The sequence below is a fragment of the Lepisosteus oculatus genome, chromosome 10 (assembly GCF_040954835.1).
Source record: "Lepisosteus oculatus isolate fLepOcu1 chromosome 10, fLepOcu1.hap2, whole genome shotgun sequence".
NCBI lineage: Eukaryota > Metazoa > Chordata > Actinopteri > Semionotiformes > Lepisosteidae > Lepisosteus > Lepisosteus oculatus.
In genome coordinates this window covers 33,228,961-33,250,090 of record NC_090705.1, presented here as the reverse complement: position 1 = coordinate 33,250,090, position 21,130 = coordinate 33,228,961, and the positions used below count along the sequence as shown (strand labels likewise).

At 37.4% G+C, this 21,130-nt stretch overlaps 1 protein-coding gene across 3 annotated transcripts in view; it reads right to left on the bottom strand.

Annotated features, from left to right (window-relative positions):
• mroh1 (maestro heat-like repeat family member 1) overlaps positions 1–18,950 on the bottom strand; it is a 42,052-nt gene extending 23,102 nt beyond the window's left edge. Inside the window, exons 1-23 of one of the 3 annotated variants that reach the window (XM_015357481.2) lie at positions 18,848–18,950; positions 17,675–17,777; positions 16,507–16,652; positions 15,102–15,233; positions 14,497–14,659; positions 13,959–14,057; positions 12,874–13,025; positions 12,254–12,394; positions 11,033–11,125; positions 10,501–10,579; positions 9,504–9,617; positions 9,144–9,217; positions 8,355–8,474; positions 7,878–7,985; positions 7,274–7,418; positions 6,615–6,655; positions 6,390–6,531; positions 5,502–5,554; positions 4,826–4,933; positions 3,554–3,673; positions 2,564–2,686; positions 1,863–2,009; positions 869–895 (exon numbers count right to left, since the gene is read on the bottom strand). In XM_015357481.2, coding sequence (XP_015212967.2) covers positions 869–895; positions 1,863–2,009; positions 2,564–2,686; positions 3,554–3,673; positions 4,826–4,933; positions 5,502–5,554; positions 6,390–6,531; positions 6,615–6,655; positions 7,274–7,418; positions 7,878–7,985; positions 8,355–8,474; positions 9,144–9,217; positions 9,504–9,617; positions 10,501–10,579; positions 11,033–11,125; positions 12,254–12,394; positions 12,874–13,025; positions 13,959–14,057; positions 14,497–14,659; positions 15,102–15,233; positions 16,507–16,652; positions 17,675–17,696 — 2,349 coding nt within the window. In that variant the 5' untranslated portion in view covers positions 17,697–17,777; positions 18,848–18,950. Of the gene's footprint in view, positions 1–868; positions 896–1,862; positions 2,010–2,563; positions 2,687–3,553; positions 3,674–4,825; positions 4,934–5,501; positions 5,555–6,389; positions 6,532–6,614; positions 6,656–7,273; positions 7,419–7,877; positions 7,986–8,354; positions 8,475–9,143; positions 9,218–9,503; positions 9,618–10,500; positions 10,580–11,032; positions 11,126–12,253; positions 12,395–12,873; positions 13,026–13,958; positions 14,058–14,496; positions 14,660–15,101; positions 15,234–16,506; positions 16,653–17,674; positions 17,778–18,674 lie in introns of all 3 variants that reach the window. The other 2 variants (XM_006635840.3, XM_015357482.2) reach the window with 2 other exon arrangements.
• Between the last annotated feature and the right edge of the window lie 2,180 nt (positions 18,951–21,130).

The window sequence follows — 21,130 nt, the reverse complement described above, 5'->3', positions numbered from 1 at the left end:
AAAAAATAATATGGCTGAAAGATCTTTAGTAAAGCTTGAGAAATAATCAAACAAAAACTAAAGTATTAACTTCACATTTTAATACTTTTCAACAAAATGTATTCAGATTCTCTAAGTAAAAGGCAAGGATGTAATCTGAAAACATAAATTAGCCATTTTTAATAAAATTAAATATTTTATGTAGGCATCCCATTGGTAAAGCTCACCTAAAAGGTGACTATTTTTTAAATCTAAGGAATTAGTAGAAAACAGAGAAACTTTGAATTCATTGGGTTAGTAAGATGCAATAAGATTGAGAGGGCTCTCTTACAAAACCAGCAAATTCTTCTGAACTTCCTAAAATGCTATCTCTTCTCAAATATTTTGGTTTCTATGGGAAGGTTAGAAAAGGAGATAATTATTCCATCGTGTTTTCATAGATCAACAGAATACAGTAGAACGTAGTTAACTTGGAACTGTCCGAGACACAGGTGGTCAATATAGAGAAATTCTTGCCAAGATGTAGTATGATTCTTTCGATCAGTGAGCCTCAAATATAAATGAATCCATAAGACATTAAAAACAGCATGTGGTTCTCACTGTGTTATCCTCTGGCTGTCGGTGTCTCCCTTCCAATTATAACAAAGTTTCAGGATGACTTCTAAAATATTGCACGTCTTTAAAACCGGCAGTTTGTGTTTTCTTTTCTTTCCACACAGGAAATCCAAAGTAAATGCAGAACATGTCCATTAGGAAAGCCGTTTTAGGAAGCTCAGAAGCATACTTCTCAGACCTTGCTACCCTCATACCAAGATTTAGAAAAGCAATTTAGAGACAGTTAAGATTTTAGTGAAGAAAAAGACTTTGTACACATTTCCTCACACTGTACCTTGGTCTCTACTTTAATTCCCAGAACCTGCATAACATAAAAGCAACATTTAAAATTCACATTCACATTCTTTTGACCGAAACATATGTTACTGAAAAGATTTTTGTTGAAAAAGTTTCTTTTACTTTCATTCATTAGCAAAGTAGCCCCTTTATATCTACATTATTGATCGGCAAATAGATATTAAACTCACTCAACAAAAGCAAGTAAAGCTGAGCTTACAAAGCAGACACATGAACTATTCATTTATTTTAGTTAGGAAAATACTTCCTCAGTAAGAGGAAATGACTGATGTACGTAGCCACTAAACCACAAAAAAAATTGAAAAGCTTCCTTTAGTTACATTTAATGGGTTCCTACTTTTTGGACAGAGCGGTTCTTTACAGTAATTTAGTAGGTGCTTGTTACTAATGTATTATGAATTGTAAGTTAGTATCTGTTTAGTATCACATGCACATAACATTCACAACCCATTTAATAAAGCTGGTCTGCAAGCTTTGTAAAATGGCTACGTTGAAAATACCTACTGTATTCCTATATTGGTATGTTAATATCACTGAGTATTTGATCTGCATTTAGTAAAACCTCACTTCAGTTATATGAAGTCATCCAGCAGAAAGCCAACTAAATCAAGAGCAGTGTTCCAGCAGCATTAAAAATGGATTTTCAAGCATAATGTTAAACCACAGTCATTTTGACAATTTTCCTTACCATTTAGGAAAATATTACAGCGTTACAGCAAAAGTCATAGGTATCTGCAGGCCTATTTTTAAGCCACCAAAAATGTACTATTATGATATTTTTACATAACCAGAAAACTACAGTCCAAAAGTGCTCAATTGTACAAACCTTTTTTTTTCTTCTAATTTTTTAGCACATGACAATTTACTAAAGAAAAACAGTGTCTATCCATGCATAAAGCTCAAGTGGCAGTTAGTAATGGTAGCTCACAAGAGCCTTTTAGTTTTTCTAAGTCCCAGTGTATGTAACCTACCTTGGTGTTAAAGTGTTTCCCGATGCTGCGTAAAATGTCTGAATCAATCCGGCCTAGAATCTTATCTTCCGGGGCACGAAGAGCTACATAGCCGTAACATAAAATTAAGGTGCTTTTCATCTTCTCAATATCCACATCATTTTTGTCCTATAATAGAAAAACATTTCAGATATTACTGCTTTAAATAGAGTGAGGTTTGTTTCCATACCATTCGTGTAATACCAAACATGTAAACCAGGCAATTCAATAATTTACATGTTCCACTACTAGACAAAATTCTCACACTGTATCATTGTAAGTTCAATACATCAAGCATGAGGAGCTTTATGAGTGTGGCTAACAGTAGGCAACTTTGAACTGACATGCCTTTGTGGACTCTTGTCCAACAGATTCATATTTTCAGAAAGACATTCAAGAACAAGCTGCAAAACTGGCATTTGGTTGGACAACAGACCAATTTCATTAGCCAAATCTATTGCAAATGCAAAGGAAAATCACCATCAAATACTGTAATGGAAATCTGCAATCAGATCATTTGAAGGTTGGATTTAATATGAATTTTAAAAAAGGACAACGGTGAAATGTTACCAGGAGATATTTGATCCGTAAAATTAACAAACTATAAGGACAGAAAAACTATGACACATACTGTATCTAGCACAGTCAAAACTATTAGTTTGATTCAGCCATGTTTCACCTACCTTTAGAAGACCAAATATTCCTGAAGCTTTCTTAAAGACATCAGATTTACCAAAATCTTCAAGCTTTGCCAACACATCATCAAGATGACTACTGGCACAGAGTCCAACTCCCATTGCAACGCCCTGTAAATCGGTTATTCAAAACACAAATTGTTTCATTAAACCTGATAAGTCTGGCCATGGTAATATCCTTGCTGTCTTTCATTGCAGATTTAAAAAAATCAGCATTTTCAGTATTCTCAGAAATTAAATACAAATCCTGAAGCTACAACTAAGGCCAAGAAGACAAGAGAATAAGATTCTCTATTTGAGAGAAGCAGTCACAAGCTTCCATTCATGAAGCAATTAAGCTGAGAGGCCATGGGACAAGAAGAGGACCATCCTCTTATCTGCAAAAACTATAAACAGGAAATGTATTACTGTAAGTAAAAAAACAATCTGCATTGTTTAATCTATATTTAGCTCTATTTAATGGCAGGTGCAGCTGCATGCTTTGCTCTGTGGTCATTAAAAATCACAATGCGTTTATCGAAAAGAGTAGGGGTGTAACCCCGGTGTCCTCGCCAAATTTATCATTGGCCCTTACCAATCATGGCCTCCTAATAATCCCCCTCTCTGAATTGGCTACATTACTCTGCTCTCCTCCCCACTGATAGCTGATGTGTGGTGAGCGTTCTGGCGCACTATGGCTGCCGTCACATCATCCAGTTGGATGTTGCACATTGGTGATGGTGGAGGGGAGTCCCCATTACCTGTAAAGCACTTTGAGTGGAGTGTCCAGAAAAGCGCTATATAAGTATAAGCAATTATAATTATGAGCAGAACCAAACAAAAATTAACAAAACAAGAACTCAGCCCAGTTTAAACAAGTTTTAAAAAGAGAGAAAATAAAAACTTTTAGAATAAGACACAATCCGTATTTACGTAGTTGTATTCACAGATTATGGCAAGAATGAGAATACCAGTGGCTCGGAAGTCGGCGTGTTTTACCTCTCTTTCAATGGCATCATTGTGTCGTGCATTGACCAGCATTTCCTGCAGCTCTTTTCTGACAACATCGTAATTGTAACACTGCCTGAGGGTCACTCCGATGCACTTGTAGAGAAATCTCTGTGGTGGTGAGGACAGAGAGCAGGTGCACTTGAACATACTTTTTTTTTACATTTAAATTCAACAGAATGAGTGTTCCATCTTTATCTGAGATGAGCGATAGTCTTTTCCTTTACCACATACAGATACAGTATAGACACAGACAGGAACATAGCTTCAGGTGTGGATATAGGGAGAGTACTTATATAGGTACAGGTATCAACACTGACTTTACATGCATGACCACGACATACTCCGTGTAGAAGGAAAAGGAAGAAAAAGGAGAGAGGAGAAAAAAGAGCACTAGTTACTTCAGAAGCAGGTTCTATCATTCCTCTCTTCCTTTTTAGTGCATATACGTCCATATGAGAGAATAGTCAATTTTAAAGTGTTAATGAATGGAACTAATTATTTTCAAGGTGTACAAATTTTATTCTTGAGAGATGCAATTCATTCTCTCCATTGAAATGTAATCTGTAAGAAGGCTAAGCCATTGAAAATGTTTAGTCTCTAGATATCCAGTTTAAGAGGACACATTTCTGAAAGTAGCTACTGTACATCGTGCATAACTCCAGCAACTCATAACTGGCAACCCACTGAAGCTCAGCAGGTATCAGTACACGGGTGGGAGACCTTCTGGGAAAGCTAAGGCTGCTGCTGGAAGAGGTGTTAAAGGGGCTAGTAGGAGACGCTCACCCTGCGGTCTGTGTGGGCTCTAATGCCCCAGTATAGAGATGGGGCACTATACTGTAAAAAAAGCACTGTCTTTAAGGTGAGACGAAAAAAAGCAGTCCTGACTCTCTGTGGTCATGAAAAACCCCAGGGTGTTTTTTTTTTTAAAAGAATAGGGGTGTGACCCCAGTGTCCTGGCCAAGAGTTCCCCTGGACTTTGTCATAACAATCCTATGAATCCCTTTCTATGAATCAGAAGTTCTATTCTCCTCCCCACGGATAGCTGATCTGTGGAGAGCACACTGGTGAAGTTTGGCTGCCGTCACTTCATCCACTGAGATCACTGATGTCCTCTTGTAAAGAATTTGATGGTCCTTGCAAGTATAACAGCACATCATCTGAAAATGTTTTCATTTCATACACTGACGGACAAAAACACAAATATCTGAAACAATAACCACATTCGGCATTACAGTAGTGCGACTTCTTCTAGACACGTACCTTCTCCTCCAAGAAGTTGTTGTAAGTTGTGTGACATTTGGTCATCTCTGAAGCCAGCTGACAGGTCCATTTCTCATCGGAGATAGTTTGAAGAGTTTTGGAAAGGAACTACAATGAAATAATAAAACTAGCCTGAGCATACTTTGATGGAAAGCACTGCCTTTTTTTAAACGTCCGTTTCAACCACCGTATTGTAACTTAACACATTTCCCTGCCTATCAACACTCATTTTGTGAAACACATTTGGCTTATCTGTGAATTGTACCTGATAAGCTTCATTTTTAATGTTTCACTTGGTAATTAAATTTTCAGGTAAAGACTGAATGTAATATTGCACTGTCAATCTTGAAATCTGGAAAAAAGTGTAAAGCTAAAAGAAAATTACACATTTTCTTTGAGATAAAAAAAATCTTTATTAAATTCTGAAAGTTGTTCCCACTTAATGAAAAGATCATGATTAGATTCACATATCAACTTAAACTGCATCCCTAGGAGACAGTGCATTTAAGAATTCGCAATTTACATATACAAAGGGATGGCTTTAAAACATTCACAATTTAAAAGCAATATAGCTACTGCATTAATGTGGAAAAAAATATATTGCGGAACGAAATAACTGTAATTACTGAATTACTGGGAGCGAGTTTATTTAGGAACAAAAGGAATAATGCCACACCTCAAGCAAGCTTTCCTCCCATCTCTTCATATTTATTGTTTCCTCAGTTGATTCTGAATGCCAAAAAAGAGACAACTTTAAGACGATATCCAGATGCGTAAAGATGGAAAAATGAACAAGAATTTAAAAAAAGTGTAAGGCAGGACTACATTCCCAAGACACCTGACCATCACAGGGCTGTAAACTAAGCACTGCAAATCAAATGTTTATTTTCATGGGGGAAACAATTAATGGCACAAAGCCAGGTGGCTGCTTGTGGAGACGAGCTTCCTTTCACTAGTTTAGCTTTTTGGACATCTTAGGAAGAAAGCCTAAAATCAGAAATGTATGATGGTGTTGGTGATGATGATGATGATGATTATTTTTTACTATCATCATCATCATCATGTAAAGCCTTTTCCTGGTTTAGTAAGAAATTAAATATATAATGAGTATCTTAAGAATCACTACTTATCAGTTCCTTTCCGTTCACCAGCTCTGATATTCAACAGCGTCAATGACCTCACCTTCTGTGCCCGATCGACGCTCTCACTAATGAGGTAATTCAGCACCAATGCGACCATCAAAATCACTCGGGTGTTATCAAAAGTTCATCATGCAATGATCAATTAATTAATGATTCCAAAAATGATTCTTATAAAAAAACCCTGCACTTTCTTCTTCCAAAAATATAGAAAGAGAAATTGAGTGAAATGGTTTCTTTTAAAGCTCAGTATATATTATGTAAATGTGGATACACTCTATGCTGGTATATACTGCATTAATAAAGGGGAGATTATCAGCAAGTCTTCCTTTTTTGCATATACAACCTTATTTAGGCATGTCCCAAGTAATAAAGTAATAAACTTTCTGTTGTATTCAGTATGCATTCAGTTAAAAGGCCTTTACCTTCCAGGTAGTGTACCAAGACAGGGATCTCAGCCTCCCACAGTTTCTCTGTGAGAGGGTGGATGTTGGGGCTCATGAGCTGGAGCAAGTTTAGAGAGGGAATACCCCGACCTCTGTTTTGGAATGGGAAAGAGGCAATGACCTAAAAAAAACATTCAAATGCCAGAGTTACTTAACATTACCAAACATTTAGAGATTGTTTTATTTATTTTTTCCTTCACTTACCAACAGCCTGGTCATTAATGCTTGTGGTGAAGGAAGGTGAGCTAAAACACAAAACACAAAACAGTCAATTATAATCTTGCATTGCTTTCCACTTGTTAGTCATTCTGTTTTCATTATGGAAATGGCTTAATCATTTCATTTTTGTTCCATCAGATGTGATTCAACTTTCATCACCTTTTGATGGGCTGCAAAATAAGGTTTTGATTTTTATATGTAATGATTGTTTCTGGGGGTTCAGGCTACTGAACTACTGAAGATGCTTGTTCAAGAGCTCATTGTGCCTTACAAGTTTGAATGTGGGCTGGGTCATTAGACAGCTATGAGCAGGACTTCAAAGCAAAAACAACATTATCCACTTGAAACCAGTTAAGGCAAAATGAAAACAGAATCTTAGGCTTGCTGTCAAATAATGTTGTCAAATACACATTTGTGTCTGGTAAAGCTCCATAATAAGGCTGTATTATGGATTTTTAACGTGTCACAATGGGTACAAATGCATTGAATTTGTCTACATTGAAGTCTCCCAACTTGGCTTTTGGTATTCTCCCAAAAGTCATATTTTAAAGCAGTAAGTGTCTTAACACACTGCTGCTACAGTGAAAAGTCTCCCTATAGAGAAGCTACCATAGCATGGCTATGAAACCATTATAAAAAAATACCTTGCTCATTGAAGTCAATAATAAAATTCGACTCTTGGGCGGCTTTCTTCTTGTTCCCCAGCAAGATAAGGCTCTTGCACAGAGGAGTCAGAGCATTCGTACACTGGACAGTGGTCAAGTAACAAAGTAAGCTGGGCCACAGCACCTAAGAAGGAAGACGGAGAAAGCAGCAAGAATAGACAATTCATTCCATCTTGTTTGTAATTGCTTTTCCCCCCCAATATTACCTCCACTTAACCTGCAACAGAATATAATATATAAAGATGAAAAATAGATATAATCCATGTATCCATTTTCTAACCACTTCAGCTGGAGTAGCTGGAGCCCTGTTCTGGTTAGCAATGGGTGCAAGGCAGAACACACCCTGCAAACGACTTCATTTCTGGGCAAGACCCCCGAGAGGACCAGTCCAAAATGATAAAAGTGCAAAGCAATAAAACGGAGAGCTGATGAGCCCTGCTTTGTTTTTGCTTCCGATGGGTTTTTTTTTTCTTTTCGAAGAGATTACTTCAAATAATTCAAAGAAATGTAACAACATGGCCTTTTCTTCCTTCTACTGTTTGGTACTTGTGTTGCGGGCAGACAAGAGGACTAGACTACCTACATCCGTCATCCTGCCCACGGTGGTCGTAAAGAGATGCAGAGTGTTTTCACACATGCTCCGGAGGGACTCGTTGGACACGTACTCAGGATCGGGTGGACGCTGGCTGTGCTAAAACACGAATGAGAGGATACAAAACCCAGTTTCAAATCTTAGGACTACAAAAACCTGGAATTGGGTCGAAGCGCCTGTTCTTGGCCTTTGAATAGCCCCCAGCTCTGCACTGTCTCCTTTATTCTGCCTCTGTTTTGTTCTAACCTGTTTCTTGTCTTGTATTACTTTGGTTCCAGTATATACAGCGTTTATCTACACATTATAATCCCATAAGAAACTTCTACTGCTTCAAAATTAGGAAAGACAGTTTTTAGAAACTCTTTTTGTACTTCTCAAATTGAATATTTTTTACTGTACTTAAGAAAGGTATAAATCAAACAAATCTCTTTGTACTTTATATTTTTACACAAGGAGAGCACAAAATACCTCTGTGTCTGGAAGAGCACAGTGAAACACAATAAATTTCACCAGCATTTCTCCACCCTCAAGCTCAAGGAAACCATGGTGAGCCATGGCACTGATCACCTGGACAACCATCTTCTTCACCTGCAGGAGGCAATGAACAACACTCTGAATAAAGAACAACAATAACGCACGGAAGGCTTTAAAATAGGATTACATGTCATTGTTTTCTTGTATTTAGGTACAGAAAAGTCTTTTGGAGATAAAGTCAGAACAATTGCCATGTGTTATATTAAGTTTAAGTACAAAAAAAGAAAAATATTTGCCAGGTTTATCATCACACAGCCGAGAAGAACTAAGTGCAATACGGCACACTGATGCATGTCTGAGTAAAAAGACCTAGCTGTGCAAGAGCATGGTTTTTAGTGCCTTCACCATTCTTGGGGCTTGAGTCTAATTGCAGACCGGATGTGTGGAGTTTGAATGTCTGAACCTTAACTTCACCCAGTTATCATTTCTGCTACTCTCAGGGCTCTGAAACTAATTTCCTTTAGCAGTAAGCTGATCAGCCATCTGTACTGAATAAGCACACAGGCTTAAACTTAATGGTTTGTTCACTGTAATTTCCATATTATCATGCTTAAACCCAAGGGATTCTTATCTTTGGGCACAGCGTAAAGAACTAGTGTAAACTGCAGAACTGAAAATGCCAATTCACTCTACAACTTTGCCAAGCACATAAAAAAAGATAAAAGGGAAATATTTTCTGTTGATCTAGCCAACAGATATTTTATAAGCCGAGCGGAACTCTACCTTATTACTTTGGTCCTGCAATGGCTGCTTAATGCTGGCTAGGATAAGAGGTTTCTTGGTCTCCATAATTGATGCTGGAAAACAAATGCAGATCAATCCTTGAGAATTTTTCAAAGCACTTCTAATCACATTGAAGTAAAAAAAAAACAACAACACTTTAGATAAGAATTTTCTCTGCTCAAAACCAAAGCTGTCTATTTCTTGCTACATCTGCAAGAACACATTTTCAAAATAGCAGCGGTAAAGTAAAACTCTTGGGGAAATCATCTTTTCGCGACGCTGAAAACATTTCACTGCTGTCGTGTGTGATATCTGAGTCTTCCCTTCAGAGATGAGCAGTTTCCTTGTTCTGGAACTTACGAGTGGAATTGATGAGGTGCCTCAGTACTGCGAGGGAACCGATGCGATTTCGCTCGTTGCTGTTTTCCAGCTTCTGGAGGACAAATCCTATTAAGCGGTCAGGAAAAGTGTTGGCTGTCAAAAACAGAAAGTTAAAAAAGGTCAACGGACACATCTTATAGAACACAAATATTTCAATCACCCCTATTCGCAGCTGAAGTTTTCTTTGGAGGTGCTACTCTACAGTTTATTCAGCGCCAAAGAAAAATTTGCTCAACTATTCTTTTTAAAATAGTTTGGGTATCTGTGTTTATAGTTTAAAGCTGTTAATGTGCACACGTTTGAAATAAAAATATGTTGGAAATTCAGTACTAAACGTATTAGGTCTTATTTGTACATATATTGTTGTAGGCCTTATATAAAAATCCAGACTTTCCTGGAAGCACACAACTGAATACCAACAGAGGTGTTTATTATAAACAGTTGTAACATACAGACTTTAAATCTCATGACTTTATGGACATGACATAAAAAAACACATCATGAATAATATTGCCTGCTAATTTGTTTTATTTTTAAATGAAGGATCGTTAACTAATTTAGAATAATGTTCTATATTTGTGACAATAGCTGGAATTTTGAAATGTGTTGCACAATGTGCACAGAACTGCACTCTCTTCAGAAATAAAGTCACAAAGTGGCATGGTGTTTCCTCAGAGATCTATTCCATCAATTTTTTGAAAGCTGTTTATTTGTGCCAAAGGATGTGGCAACCAGGAGCCTATCGGGTTAGTGTAAGGCACAAGGAGGGAGAGAAGAAGGAGGTTCATCACAGGACAGACGCACATGATGTAACCAAAAAAATGGTCAACTGACTATGACTAAGCACAAAAGTCTGCACGTTACTTAATAGTCAACATGTAAAACTAAATTCATGACCTAAACAGTAACATAACCAAGTCTGAATTGTATTGTATGCTATACATTTTTAAAAAATGTCACAACATAAAACACCTACCTAATATGCTGAAGCATCGCAATATCTCATTATGATTTTTCACAGTTGGTGGATTACTGTAATCAACTGGGGTGCATACCTAAAGCAGTAAAACAGTTGCATTGAAAGTTAATTGCTTTGCATTTGTTACTTTTTAAACTTCTTTGCTGAAATAAGCTTACTGCAATACTGTATTAGAATTCTAAAATTATTATAATAATGCAATTACTGAAAACTCCCTTCCCTCTCAATTCCTGCCCTGTGCCATTTTTAATGCATGCAATGTTTAAATTGCACTACTATAAAGGATTTCATTCTGCTGTTTGAGTGTCACAAGGCACAATCCTTCCTCTTCAGTATTTTCTATAATATAATTTCAATCAGAAAATGTATAGTTCATGTTAAGACTTCAACACCTGGCTAAAATATTTAAGTATGATATCTGACATCTTAGACTATTTACATTTTAATAGCTCATGAATAATGCGAGTACTATAAAGAGGTAACGTATGGCTCATTAGCAGAACGGTTTGTTTTTTCTAAATGCATTTACCTGCTGATGTAAGGTGAACAGCAGGCTGTCTATTTGAGTCTCCAAAATACGACTGCCCATGTTCACAGAGGCATCAAGAATCTGACACAGACTCTGCAGACAATAACAACAACGAATTATGTTCGTTGGTTAAACAATTTAACCGGAACCGAGATTTATTACCTCAACATTAGTAAACCCATGCAGCAACACACAAAACAGACACACCAGCATAAGCAGTCACACATTACAGGACGTTTCGATATACTTCAGGGTTGGGGACCAGAAAGTCACTGTGTATAGCAGAACAACTTATAACGTGGAATTTCTTTCCATTAGAACAATGTAAATATGGAGGGATTTAGGACAATAAGAGTAAACTTTACCCATGTGACTTCAACCAGGAGGCTGCTTCCATGAGAACTGAAGGAATATAGTCCCTACACTGATTCTAAGTTAGACTGAATGTTTCACCTGTTGTTAAAATACAGCACACAGGATCCTCATGTTCCTATAGAATTCATCTGCTAGCACAATCATTCTGGGGAATTAATATCCACAAAGAATAATATAATTAGCTTGGGATACTTGAGATTCTTTTATAGATTTAATGTAACTCAAATAAAATAGAATAGAAATAGGTCATCAATGCCTTTCAAACTGGGGTATTGTCAAAACCAACAAAGTTAGTCACCGCTTCAGGATAGATATTTTCCACACACTGTTCATGCATTTAATGTTAGAATAACATCTTGATCCACTGAATGAATCAGCGACGCAGTGTGTGGTGATAAAAACTCAGCTTGGATGCTGGGGCCTCACTCCTAATCGAAGCCATGTGGCAACAGATTGGTTTTTCAAGAAGAAGAATTATTCATGTTAGATTTTGCTCTTCACAATTTTTAATCAATTCCCGAACAAAATGATCCACAAACTGTCTATGTTGCTGGCTTTTGGTGCCTTGAAAAAATACATATGAGGGGAATTTGTAAGACGTCGGTTCTCTCCATTAATCAAACACATAAGTGCAAACAAATGTGTAGCAGGTTGACTGCCTGTGATAACGTTTTACGAAAAAAACTCTCTCAAGACACATCTGCATTCTAAGGCAGAAATATAGCTATGTATTCACTTTATTTCACTACAGAACACTAACTAAACAAGGCTGCAAGACTTGTCTTTGTTCAAACATATTTCAAAACCTCCTAAACCAATCTTGCTTACAAAACCACAGAAACTGACCTTGCTTAAGATGTAATGCTCCGAGTTCTTCTTATACAGAGAGAGCACTGTGGGGATCAGCTTGGGCAGTTGTTCTTCTAGTTTATCATGGGCCATCAGGTGACTCATAGGACCCAGAGCCTCAGCAACAGTCAGCCTCAGCTTGAAGACAGATTACAAAAGACCTTCAAGATCTTATCAACATGCACAACAGTCATGGCATATGTGATATCTTCTTAACGATATGAAAACAGGGAATATTTTGATTATTTTTTGTTTTGAATTTCTAGGGAAACAAAATTGTATCCAGCACCTTCACATAAGTATCAAATTCTTTGTCAACGTGTACGTTATGAAGCAACTAATCAGCAGGATCACCCACATTTTAACAAGGTTCAAAGAAGAAAACTTCCACAAAGTGAAATCTACAAGTTCTTCCCTATACAGGAGCTTCACTTAAGCGAACTAAAATGGAAGATTAGTTCTTGACAGCGTGACCTGCTGTGAAATTACTTCTTCGCATCCAGTAAAGCAAAGAACAGACGGGCTTTCACAACTGGCAATTCGGTAACAGAAGCGCTGTTGAAAAGCGTAATCAAGTCATTGCAAATTGGTCCCACTGCATTTCTAATTTCATGTACCTTAGCCTCCCTGCTCTGCAGCCAGCTGTTGAAGAGGATGTCGTATGCAGCGAAGATCTCACTGGAGAAAGTGTCCTTCCTCACTGTGGGGTCAGGAGCTTTATCCAGGTTTGCCAGGTATTCCAAAATACTCTCACTGAAACGTGACAGCGCTACAGCATAAAAAGGAAGTACAAAAATTCCATTATCAGATACCTTTGCTATGTGCCTTGGTGAGCACCTAAGCCTTTACAACATGCATGCTTTGTACGTATCCACTATATGGCGTCTGAAGACAGGATCCCATGTATATCAAACTAAAACACCCTTAATTCACAAAGATACAAGGTGCTTTTTCCTCTTCTTAAAATGAAATAACTATAACTCTTTGTAAGGAAACAAGAAAGACAAGAGTCTTTTTTATAATCCAGGAGTTTCAAATTTGATTATCACATTTCCCTGAAACTAATTCCTGTGGCATTACACTGTATAATTCACTGGCCTTTAACTTTCTTCAAATTCAGACCCCCTAATTACCCCCTACAGTATATACATTATTGCCTGTTACTGTATGTGTCAATTAGGATCCTTTTATCAAGGTTTCTGCTTAGAACATCAACAATTAAGTTAAATATTTAAGCCCAAAGAATGTCAGAAAAAGATTTTTAAAGATTACTACCTAGGAATAAACAGAGATAGTATGTCAAAAAGCTGAGATCTAGAAGAATAAGTTTAGACCTTTCAAAACCTCATCACAGATCCCTGTAAAACCCAACTTGCATTAATATTAGTATTATCTCCTCAAAAAAGTTAGGATGCTAACTACATATTGTACACCGATTATTCCAAACATTTAATAAATCCTCACTTTCATTCAGTTCTAGTGTTTCTTGGACACTCTGAAAAGCACTCTGAGGGAGAGTGTGCTATAGTTTTAAACGTATATCAGTTTCATATGATTAATTTACAAAGCTATTTTTTATTTTAGTCATTTATAAAGAGTATTCATTATTAATTAGCTGCATCCATCTTTTTATTTTGTATATAGTATGTTTAACAGCATATCTCTGCAGAAAAAAAAACATGTTTCGTGTTTTTGCTCTTACCTGAAGAGAACACCCACTTCATGTTGTCTTGCTTGGCCATACCTAACATGGGCAGCATGGTACCCAAGATAGCATTGAGAAAAGGCACCATGCCATAAACTGTAGGGAAAAAAAAAGATAGTGTTGACTTAAGTAGACTTGCCCAGAAAAAGTTTAATTCATATTTTCTTTACTACTCTGTTGTTCAAACGAAACATAAAAACAAAGCTGAAGTGACTATGTGAAAATTACAATTTCATCAACAAATACATAATCTAATACTTAAAATTCCATCAAATTAAATTGTCTACTCATTGCCCAATGCTCACAAAAGGCCTTATCAAAATCAGTCTTCATGTACTGTTTCACTATGCCCTTTGAGCAGTGTATAATGATTAAAATTAATACCTCAAAAGCGCACTTTAAATTAAGAAATATTTAAATAATTAGAACCTTACTACAATTTAAGAAATCTGATTCTGAATCCTATTTTTTCTTATACTTCACCTGAGGTGGTATAAAAAAAAGACAGGGTGTGTATTAAAAGTACTTTGTTTACCGTTTGAATCAGACAGATTTGCTAGTGTTTGAACTACAAAGAAATGAGGCAGGACTCCTGGCTGGAATTTACTCAGAATTTCCTCCATAATATCATTGATGTGTTTGTTGCCCACAGCAACCAGAATGTTGCTAGCTGCCTGTTGCCAATCAGGGACAACTTCCTAGGTGTAAGAAAAAGCACAAGTCACAACAGGGTTAATTGGCAGCCGTAGGTATACGTTTTATTGTACTATTGTATATTGCTCTTTATGGACAGAACAAAGGAAAATCCCTCATTACAGATCACAATGCAAAAACCGTTTGTAGAAACAACCCAGAATATGGGGAAGTCATGCCAAACTCAATGTAATCTTGCATATATAAATAATCAGAAGTACAGCTATACTTTGAAAATAAAATAATTAACTTATAATAATGAAAACTCTCAGTTTCTTTCCTAACCTAGGAGTCTCCCAAAAGAAATTACAGTTCCCCTGAAAGGTTTTGGAACAGTTAAGTATAAACTGGGATTTTCAATAAGAATTCTAATAATTCAACCATTTTTTTCCCCATTTCCCATAAAACAACTTGAATTAAAAAAAACTTGCAAGTATCAAGCCTTACCTTTGACCTTGTCATTTCATCTGAGGCAAAAGAGATGACACTCTTGATTTTTTTATAGCTGATTGCATCTATCTTGCACTTTACCACCAACTCAATGGTTTGCAGTATTATAACCCGATGCCCTATGATGAGCTGAACATATAAAATAAAAGCAGTTAGTGTTCATATGGAGATTAAACTTTCAAGAAAAAACACTTTCAAACATGTATATGCATAGCATACCTAACTGTACAAAAAAGAGGTAGAAATTATTGTTATGTAGTGTGAGGTTAATGCCAAAATAAAGATTTCAGATTTCTAATCTACTGTATGACTGTGCTATCAATAATCACTCTAAGTCTAAAATTCTGTTTCAAAGCACCTGTACCATTCCCTTGTAGGTACAGCAGATATCATCTGACTCACTTCAAATTTAAACTCAAGACGCACCTTTTTAATAGGGCCTACAGTATGTCTGATTGCCCTACCTTCATTCCTGCATGTTTTTGTTTGATTTGTTCTTTTACTTTTTATTTTTTTGTCTTTTATCTTTAGAACTATGTACAGCATCCTTGGGCTTGCAAAGACGGTTTATAAATAAGTTATTGTTTTTATTATCTACACCATCATACTGAAATTATCTTTGTCAAGGTGAAGACATTCATTCTAGGCCAGATCAGCATGCTAAACCTGCTTCATACGAGTTTCTTTTTACCCTGACAGAAGTTGCTGAAATTGAAACAGAAGTGCCAAGTTTCCCCAAATCACCTAGTGAAGGAGGAACTGCAGAGAAAATTAAATATCAATATTTCTGTTTGGCACAGTAGCCCTGGTGTCTCTCTTCATAACACCATGAGTTCCCTTTTCTATAACTATGAATATCACATGAATCCCACGCAAGTGCAGATTTGAATCAATCAGCAGAAGAGACTGATGAGTGACAGTCTTAAACTACACAAGCCAAAGCATGCTCCATAAACAATAAAAATACACCTCTGTAGAATTCATGCCAAGCTAGAACACACAACACTCGGCTGTCACAACATTTGCAATCCATTTTCACACGAAAGGACGAAACAAGAGAAAAAAACTAAATCATGTCAATCCACTGAGGGTTTGCAAATCTTTACAATTCATGGATGCAAATTCAAAATAAAATTGGGCGGAGTTCTCTCTGAACCTCCGAGTTCATTATTTCATTTTTATTAAAGAGGTTTAAAAAATAGTTTCCATGTTTACAGCAAAATCCCACCTTGCATGTTTGTATGTTTTTTTTCCCTGCATTTTTCCAGACTGGAGTGTCGGAGCGCCAGACAATTACCACAGTGCAACTATAACTGAGAATACGGTCGCACTTCACTAGAGAGAGGTAGATATTAGGGAATTTCTAACAACAAAATCGGTGAGCGATAGAGACTTACAGTACCTTGGGGTGTTTGATGAGGTAGCCCTGGCACATGCTCAGGATCTTGTCAGGATGCTGTCTTCCCAGAGTCAGCAGTGACTTCCTGACTTGGTCCTGGACAAGAAGATCCTTGTCAATGGCCGCATCCATCAGAGCAAGACATATGTCTGAAGAAAAAAGGGCAAACATGACTCGGAAATGTAATTTTGTCCTCCAGGAAATTTGTTTGTAGAACCTACTAGCAAGTAAGTCTTTTTTTTTCTCATCCAAATTAAGAGTGCCCAGTTAAAAATGCTGTGGGAAATGTATTCCTGGGATCCATGATTATCCAACAAATAGGAGACCATGAAGTAAAAAAATAATAATTATTATTCTTAAAACTTATATTGGCACATAAAAACAAATAACAGATCAGAAAGACACACAAAAGTTCAGCGTTGCAAAAATGGCTGTGTTCTTGAACCTTCTGACCAGAAGACAGAGAACATCTCTAACACTGTCAAATAAGGCCTCCTGCAACAACACATTACTTGCCAAAACTGAGCTGGGTGTGGCTTGAAGGGTATATGTCACGTCTTGTAGTCGAGCATTGCAACACTTGCCTTGTTAGTTAACATAAGCATGATGGCCCAGTGTATATAAATCGTAGGTTCAGAGATAAAATTAATTACAAGTAGAAACTACAACTTGAAGTACTTGTAGCAGTAAAAAAAATGTTACCTTCTATCAATGAAGGTTATATACTGGAAAAAAGCTCATATATTAAAATGAATAGTAAACTAAAATAAGAATTTGCATGTTCCCTGCCCCTATGTTTGGAGACTTTAGGCCAGAAAACCCTGAAGGTATTTCTACGTTACTGAAAAGTGACTCCAGGACATTTCGGGAACATTTACATACTACAAGGAAAAATGTCAGGTACAGTACACAACTCTCTGTAAGAGCATTTGCAAGATGAGCAGTGCAGTCAGTTCTTCTTCCTGACTACTCTGCCACTTTTTTATACTCCTTCCAGATTTTGAACAGCAACAGAAAAGTGATTCATTGCGAAATAATATGAAATGGTCACATCCTATCTTTGCTCACAGATGGCCAACTGGAAATGTTTCTTGTAAAGAAAAAAAAGAGGGAAGTTCAATTCATCAGCGTCATCTTTTACATGAAAGCAGCCAGGTTGATATGTACTTACGCTCGACATCTGATTCCTCCATTTTGCCTGTTGAGAGGCTTCTCACAGGAATTCAGGAATGCATCTGTCACCCTCAGAAGAATTAAACCTCCAAAGTGTTTAGCTTTAAATGGGAAAAGGTTAGGCACAACACAAAACAAGTTACTTTTTTATCTGTAACTAAATGATACAATGCCAGTAAACATTACTACCCCCTAAAATATACCTGTACACATCCCAACTGTGTTTGTAACATTGAATACCCTAGTTTCAAGATTGGTTTGCAAGGGCAGTGCACTCAAACCCCTAACTGCTTTATCTAATTTTGTGATTCATTTTAATAAACAAGGCTAATTTCGAGAAATGCATGACCTAGAAGAAACCTAGTGGAAATGTCCATGCCAGCTGTTTTTTTTCGTTGTCCCCTATTACTTTAGGATGGAATAATTCCAAGAATTAAAAATCAGCCTAGCAGATAAGCACTGATTTCCTTAGCGTGGGTAAAAGGTTGTACTGCTTCCGTGCCCCATCAAAACACTTGTTTTCGCTTCTATAGATAGGGAAAAAATATATTTCAAAATAACGTATAAAACAAATATGACGTATTGTTTTAATAGAAAGCACAGATACGAATCCTAGACGTACATGAATATACAGAGCGTATTATTTGAAGAACAACTAGCAAATTACACTACAGTTTCTCAAACGACTACAAAGGCGATATGGCTGCAGCACAAAAAAATCCAGACGCTATATTTAAAATCATAAAAAGGATTTGTCTCACTTTCCCCTATTGAGACTGTTATCTTTACACTAGCTATGTCTGGCTCCGCTGTGCACTTCCTCGAGTCAGGAACGGTGTGTACTAAAAGTGGGATAATGCTTTTATCGGTACTGCATTACGTGCTCCTTATTTAAGTTGTAAAACATTCAACTACATGCTTCGTGAAACCAGAAGTGTTTATTCCGTTTATCTTGTTTAATCGATAGGTTGATGCAATGCAGCAGAATCGCTTCCTACCTTAACGAAGTATGCACAAGACCTACCAAACCCTCCTCCCCCTTTTAAAGCTCCACTGGAAAAAAAAGGCTGATTTCGCAATGGATATAATCGTTCAGATCTCCGGAAATGCAAAACCGTAAATCCTAAACCGAAATTGTTACACGGAGATATTCGGATTCTTTTTTACACACATTTTACTTCTCTCACATTCCCTGCTCGGTACTACACCAGTTATGTTGCAGTTGCAGGATCGCAGGTAAACACGCCTAATCATGTGCTCTGAGTCAGCAGGGACGTACAGAGGAGGCGTGTCGCCATAGCAGTCCGCCAGCCGGCCTCTCGGCAGCGTTTTCTAGGCACCATAGAGCTCGGAATTACGCGTGTACGCACTTCCGCTACTTTAGTTTTTAATACACTACTTAATACAGTCTGAAAGTCGCTAAAGGGAAGGTAGATTAGTCTCTGAGATGTATTTAGAGAAAAAAAAGAAGCCTGCGATATTTATCTTGGAGCGTCCTTGCAACAGGTTCATCATCATTCAAAATGTTTCTTGCAGCTGAAGTCTGAAGTACAGCGACATGTGAACGTGTTCAGTTTTGGCTGAATAATGAAAGCTTTTCGAGTTAACAAAATCGTTTTCAGTACACGCTTTCCTTTTAATTACAGTTCTAAAATAAAACAAACTTGAGTTTTTGCCAAACTTTCCAAATCGTCTACAAGAAGTACGTTTGTAATCTGAATGTGATCGTTGATAAAGCCTTGGGAGCTGAATGCACAATGAACAAAACGTTCACTTTATCCCTCATTTCCTTAATCCGTTATATTACTCAGATTAACATATTTCAGCGTTACAGTACCCACACCCCCTTTCACAGGATTTTACATTTCACAAATTACAATAATTGGCACACTTAAGGAAATTAAACTGGGTTATATAACTTACACGTGTAACTGAACTCAAATGAGTCAATACATCTGTTCGCTCTCCTGGATTTAAATACTAGTGTAATTTAATCATTTGAGAATTTGTGCTGGCAAGTCAGTTACTAAAGATTGGATATTCTGTAAATGCTAGATGATCAAGCTTGGTCCAGGAGAGACACAGTCTCAGCATATCATCAATTTGTAAAGATGTGAAATAGAACAAGTAATAGGTTTATTCCATATTGAAAAAAAAAAAGAGAAAAAACAACGTTTCGGCCGTGGAGCCTTCTTCAGGTGTGAGAGCTGTCAAATGTGAAATATATCAGTTTTGATTAATTTATGAAGTTACATGGTTCCATTAAGGCAGATGTGTCCAACTGTGGTCCTTGAGAGATACAGGGTGTTGTAATTTTCTTTTTTTTTTAAATAACCCATATTAGGGTGTCATGGCGGCACAGTGGTTAGGACTGCTACCTCAGAGTGCTCAGAGCCCGAGTTCAATTCCAGACCGATAGTGCTATCTGTGTGGAGCTTGTATGCTCTCCCATTCCTCCAGGTGCTCCAGTTTCCCACTGTAGTCCAAAGGCATACTGATAGGTTAATCGGCTTCAGTAAGTGAGTATCTTGCCTTGTGCCTGTTGCTTACCAAGATAAGATGGCTCCTCCCATATCTCTGTATTGGATGAAGCGGTTAGAAAATGGATGAATGGACAGATAACCTCTATCAGGGCAGAGCAATGGTGCAGTGGTACTGTAGCTCTGCTGCCTCGCAGCTCTTGGATCCTGGGGTGCCTTTTGTGTGGAGCTTGTGTGTTCTCCTCACAACCCTGTGCATGGTTTTCGTAGGCTTCTGCAGTTTCCTCCCCTCATCCAACACGCTGTTCAGCTCAGTTAGCATCTTTAACTTGCCCCCTACAGGTACGAGTTTTAGCACTCAGCCCAACCACTTTGCCCCGCCGACTGCTTTTTTAAAATTTATTTTTATCAGTGATGACATTACTGTAACAGATTATGTGGGTGCTGGAGTCTGCTCTGGATGTCCCATCTTGTAACCACTGTCTGTGAGGCTAGTCTCTGTTTCGCTGCAACCCTGAATTGGACTGAATCGTAATATTAGAAAGTATTTAGAAACTCAGTGATTTACAAAGACAGCTAGATTAGGGTGATCACCCTATCTTACGAAAAGGTGTAAAACAAGACTAGTGCAAATGAACGTTTGGCAACCTTTTTGCAAATTTCTGATGTTTACATATAAAAGGCCAGTGAGTCTGCTATTAGTAGGCCATTAATTCCCCGTCAATGTTAAATTAAAACCGATAATTAGATTTGTTGTTATTCAGGAGAGGAGATGGAATGGGAATTTGTTCATCCCAGGTTGAAAGAAAGTGGAGAGGAGAACAGAGGTCTCTAAGGATGTACTTCAACCTGGGAGGTGAGGCCAGACGTACTGTAGTAACCTGGCTGACAGGCATCCAGTTTCAGGTGATTGGGGAATCGCCAGTATCCCAGGAAGAAAGGTTAGTGGTGGCACAGGAGAAGCTCAGAAAGCT